The sequence below is a fragment of the Bombina bombina genome, chromosome 5, assembly GCF_027579735.1.
Source record: "Bombina bombina isolate aBomBom1 chromosome 5, aBomBom1.pri, whole genome shotgun sequence".
In the NCBI taxonomy this organism is placed as follows: Eukaryota; Metazoa; Chordata; class Amphibia; order Anura; family Bombinatoridae; genus Bombina; species Bombina bombina.
Window position 1 is genome coordinate 845,233,198 of NC_069503.1, and position 6,000 is coordinate 845,239,197.

The 6,000-nt window shown below is 39.1% G+C and overlaps 1 protein-coding gene across 1 annotated transcript in view; it reads right to left on the reverse strand.

Moving 5' to 3' along the window:
• NPC1 (NPC intracellular cholesterol transporter 1) overlaps window positions 1-6,000 on the reverse strand; it is a 322,060-nt gene that overhangs the window by 14,985 nt on the left and 301,075 nt on the right. The window contains exon 24 of the mRNA XM_053714975.1: window positions 4,724-4,886. Coding sequence (XP_053570950.1) covers window positions 4,724-4,886 — 163 coding nt within the window. The remainder of the gene's footprint in view (window positions 1-4,723; window positions 4,887-6,000) is intronic.

Consider the following 6,000-nt stretch of genomic DNA (forward strand, 5'->3'; position numbering starts at 1 on the left):
ATTCTGCACTATGTGAAGAAATGTCTCTGAATAATTCTCAGGATTAAGACAAAGAAGGAACAACAGTTTCCCAACCTTAAATTGTCAGAAAACATTTTTACAACCTTATCCTGAATAAGAGGAGGAAAACAGAGTAGAAAACAAACTCTTCTAGAAGATGAAATATCTTCCAGAAAGAAGTTAAATATCCACTTGTGTAGGCTCAAAAGGAGGAAACTGCAAAAACCTCTAAACCAAATTAAGGTTCCAAGGAGGAAAAATTGGATAATTAACAGGCTTAACCCCTTAACGACCAAGGACGTGCCAGGCACATCCTCCATTGGATGTCACTTAACGACCAAGGACGTGGCTGGCACGTCCTCTGGGGTTTGAAGCTCTGGAAGCGATCCTGATCACTTCCAGCAGCTTTCAAGGTATTGCAGTGATGCCTCGATATTGAAGCATCACTGCAATACCTTTTTTTTGGCACACCGATGCAGAGAGAGCCACTCTGTGGCCCTCTCTGCATCGGTCAGCAATGGTGCCGATCGTTGGTGGGTGGGAGCAGCTGCAGGGAGACGGCCCATTGCTGTCAATCTTCCAGCCAGCAGTTGGTTGGATTGTCGGGTGCACGCAGGAGCGCGATCCAGTACCTACACATTTTGAAGGGGTGGGAGAGGAAGAGGAAATATTTTTTAAAAATAGGTCTGGGAGGGAGTAGGGTATGAAGCTATACTACAGAAAAATAGTGGATAATTAAAAACAAAAAAAAAACAACACATTTAAATGCAAAGTGGGTACTGGCAGACAGCTGCCAGTACCCAAAATGGTGGAAAATAGTTAGTGGGGGGAGGGTTAGAGAGCTCTTTGGGGGGATCAATGAGGTTGGGGGCTAAGGGGGGATACTACACAGCAGAATATATATTTAAAAAAAACAAAAAACTTATTTTATTACTGGAAGACTTTCTGCCAGTATTTAATAAGGCGGAGACAATTGTGGGGTGGGGGAGGAATCAGGTGGAAGGCTGATCTCTACACTAAATCTAAAATTAACCCTTCAAGCTCCCTACAAGTGTGGTGCACAGCGGCATTTAGCGGCCTTCTAATTACCAAAAAGTAACGCCACAGCCATAAATGTCTGCTATTTCTGAACAAAAGGGATCCCAGAGAAGCATTTACAACCATTTGTGCCATAATTGCACAAGTTGTTTGTAAATAATTTCAATGAGAAACCTAAAGTTTGTGAAAAAGTGAACAACTTTTTTAATTTTAATTGCATTTGGCGGTGAAAAGGTGGCATAAAAATATACCCAAATGGGCCTAGATCAATACTTTGGGTTGTCTACTAAAAAAAAATATATATACATGTCAAGGGATATTCAGGGATTCCTGACAGATATCAGTGTTTTTTTTGGGGGGAAATGGTTTGGAAATAGCAATGTGCTACGTGTATTTATTGCCATATAACTTGCAAACAACATGTAAACATTGGGTATTTCTAAACTCAGGACAAAATTTAGAAACAACACCGCAGAAATTTAAAAATAGCCTTGGTCCCAAACAGTCAGAAAATGGAAAAGTGCTGTGGTCACTAAGGGGTTAATTCTAGGTAAGGCTTGAACTAAACCATAAGCAGAGCAATAATATCAATTGAAGCAAGAACAGTAGTAGAAGTGAAAATCGAGTCTATGATTAAGGCAGAACAGCCGAAACATGTCAGACTGGCCTTTAAGTAGTGTTTATGGATTTTAAATATTACTGCACGTGAGCAACTTTGTTTTAATTTGTCCAAATAAAGAGAATTTTTATCTTAAGCAGTACTTTTTCTTGGTAGAAGTGAAAATGCCTTAAAATATTAATACATTTATTGCACAACACCTTAATATATAACAACATAAACAATGGTAGTAAAATGTTCAAATGACTCCGCTTCAAAGGCAGATTTAGGGACAGAATTACAAGGCTCCATAACTGCATAAAAACTAATAAAGTTAAATGCAGAAAACAAATTTAAATAATATCCCCATTAAAAGAGCTCTTGAAGAAAGGGGGACACTTACCCCCTATGAAAGAAACTCTTTAAAAACATACAATTTTAAAAATCACTAATACCATCTTACATCGAGATAGCACACTTCTGGCCTCTTTATCAGGGTGGAGCCCTATGGCAGGGTTAGCAAGGAACTGGGCAGTTTGCAATGCAATAGACTGGAGACTCAGATTCATACAACAGTCCTGTTTATTAGCAGAAGGTTATACAGGCAAATCGCAAATAATGTCCAGAAATAGTGTATACTGGGAAACAGGTACTAGTAAGGGTTAACAGAGGAAAACTGTACAAACCAGTATTACTGATGTTGATGTGCAAGTTCAGACAGACTACAGCCAAGTACTGAAAGGTCCACTTCTGGGCTAAACAAAAGAAAGGTAATGCCGGATTCTGTGTTAAAGTAAATGCCACTCATTGGCAAAGTAAAGGGAATGCCAGCTTCTGGGCTAATCAAAGAAATACAATGTGCTGAATACAAGCAGCAACAAAGTCAGTGCTGGAGAAAGGTTAAACATATAGGCACAGCAGGCAATAAGGTACTGGACCTGGAAAACTGCAACAGGGAAAGTGAAAGCAGTAGTACTAACTGTGCCAAATGTAGAGACAAGGTCAGGACAATCCAAGGTTCAAAGGCAGGCAGCAAGTATCCAAACATAGGCAAGGTCACCAGCAGAAAATCCAAAAACAAACAGGAAGCAGGAACAGGATAACCTTCAAAGCCAAGAGTGAAGGCATAGGTTGCTCCATATGTAGTCAGAGAGAACATCCCTGATTGGCTAGCATCCAGTGAGGGTGGAGCTGAGAGACACACTTACTGCTGATAATATTCTTACATAAACCCCTACAAGTAAACATCATCCAGTGGCACAGACAGAGCAACCTGGACACTGGTGGCACAGACAAAGCAACCTGGACTCTGAACCTGGAGTCCCGGGTTCAACCCCAGACAGAGCCCACTAAGGAAATCACCAGCTGCGTCCTCCAGAGCCTGACACTCTGCTACTGGAGAAAACCAGTACTAAAACATAGCAAATGAACTAGAATAGGAGTCTATCCACAAACCAAGAGGCAAATGACAAGTCCCTGCAACCCACATGGCAAAGTTTGTGACTAAATCCCAATTGGTGAAAAATTTGTCACTTCCAATACTCCAAATACATCCCCCCAACAAGCAACTTGTACTCTGAAGTGGAAATGGGCCTCAACACGATCTGAGAACCCCCCTCTCTATGAAGAATCAAATGCACATTTGAATTCTTCAACCACCTACAGCGGAGGCAAATACAAGTTAGGTAGAGGGGTTTTATAGAGTTCTTGGGGTATGGAAATCTTTACCTCCTCCTAATGGGAGGGAAAAGTAATTCCCAGTAGTAATAGATTGTGGACTCTCACCACCTATAGGAAAGAAAAGGATACTCCATTTAAAATGTTCATGAATAAAATGTTATAGTTAGTTATGAAAAAAAAACTTATCTTGAGGATAAAAAAATAAACAGACAATTGCTCTTAACACAAAAACAAATAAATACACACATAGCTCTAAAAGCATCCAAATTAGATTAAGCATATAGTAGTGTAATGGAAGAAATACAATCTAGCATTGTCAATAAAGTACTGTACAAATTTGTGTTTCTGTACAATAAAGCTTTTTCATATTGTGAGCATCCAATCTAATCCAAAAGCCAACATAAATCTCAATAATTAAAAGGAGGGCTCTCAATTTAAACCATTTTATATTTATCAAAATGAATCATTAAAAGGGACATGAGATAGAGAATACAATTTTACCTCTATTTCAATTTACCATATCAAGTTCGATTTGTTCTTATGTTATTCTTTGTTGAAGAGATATCTAGTTAGGTAGTGTGCACATGCCTGAAGCACTACATGCTGCCATGTAGTGCTCTTGCTAATTTTGCTGCAGAGGTGCACGCTCCTGAACTTACCTTAACAAAACAAAGAAAATGTGATAGAAGTAAAATGAAAGTCATTTAAAATTGTATGTTCTATCTGAATCATGAAACATAACTGTGTTTTATGTCCTGATCTTCAGGTTTTTACTTTCTATAAAACAGGCTCAGGATCACAGCGGAATGTAGGCATCTTTAGTGCATTAACTGTCTATATAGGGCACAGAGGTTGCATCTTCATTTAAATAAAAAAATACACTGTTTAAGTCCTGGGAAACACCCCTTGAAATGTCTTGGAGTGGGTTTATTATCTCCTTTAATGTGGTGCATTTAGGGCACAAATGAGCTCCTGCACTAATCAAGCAACCTTTGTGTAGCATTCTGTAAGGTCAGGGTACTAAAGTCTGCAAGTTGTGCTCCAGCCTCTGGGGAGAGTTGAGCACAGTTTTTAGCGTTATGTTACAGGAAAAGCAGGCAAGAGAAAATTAAAAGTACATAGCAACGGTTTGTTGTGATTTTGTTTTTAAAAACACATGATTAAAGATTTGATGGGAAATTTAATTGTGAATTTAACTTCCCTTTAATAATGTCTGTTATGCAATTGTTCATTGTTTAAAGGGTGTGATTAAAAGAAATGTTGCATCCGGTAATACGAAATATATTAATTTAATGTTGTATTTAAAAGGAACATTTAACAAACACTTATTAGTATACATAAATCTAGAATATTTATTTTCCCATTTCAAAGTGCAAAGGATAACAGCATCATCATGGCTTCACTCACCTATATAACTAAGAAGAACTGGCAGAAATATTAAGCCGTGAGCAGCACCAAGAAGCACCATAGCTACGTACATCCTGAAGTAAAAGATCTTGAAAATCTGAGACTTGGAAAAAGCTAAGACAACTATGCCAGCAAACTTTGTGAGTGTGATCCCACTGAAAACCTACAGGAAGCAGAAGACGAAAACAATTATCTGCACAGAGGTATTAAGCAATAATCAACACACAAGCATTTATAGATGATGTCTAATGAAATTGTTATACACCATATAAGCTGCGTAGAGCTGTAAGGATGCATTGGCATACTATACAAGACATTTCAATTTTGGTCCAACTACATTTAAATGAGTGTATGTGTATTATGTGGAGGTATATAGTTACAACTTGCAATGTGTGCCTGTGAAAGAAGCTTACAATATACATGCGTACCTTGTTTTATTGTGCTCCGCTTTATTTGTGTCAAACTTGCGTCTATTGGAGCCATTTTTCATATATATACACACATTATATATATATATATACACACACACACACACACACACACACACACACACACATATATATATATATATATATATATATATATATATATATATAAAATTATACACATGCACTGATCAGCCACAACATTATAATCACCTGCCTCGTGTAGGTCCCTCTCGTGCTGTCTGATGCATTGAGGCATGGACTCCACAAGACCTCTGAACGTGTCCTGTGGTATCTGGCACCAAGACATTAGCAGCAGATCCTATGTCCTTCAAGTTGCGAGGTGTGGCCTCCATGGATCGGATATGTTTTTTCAGCACATCCCACAGATGCTCAATCTGATTGAGATCTGGGGAATTTGGAGGACAAGGGAACACCTTGAACTCTTTGTCATGTTCCTCAAACCATTTCTGAACAATTTTTGCAGGGTGCATTATCCTGCTATAAGAGGCCACTGCCGTCAGGGAACACCATTGCCATAAAGGGGTGTATGTGGTCTGCAACAAACTCTAGGTAGGTGGTACATGTCAAAGTAACATCCACATGAATGCCAGGACCCAAGGTTTCCCAACAGAATATTACCCAGAGCATAACACTGCCCCCACCAGCCTGCCTTCTTCCCATAGTGCATCCTGTTGCCATCTCTTCCCTAGGTAAACGTACACTCACCTGGCCATCCACCTGATTTAAAAGAAAACGGGATTCATCAGACCAAGCAACCTTCTTCCGTTGCTCCATGGTCCAGTTCTAATGCTCATATCCCCAATTGAAGGCACTTTCTGCAGTGGACAG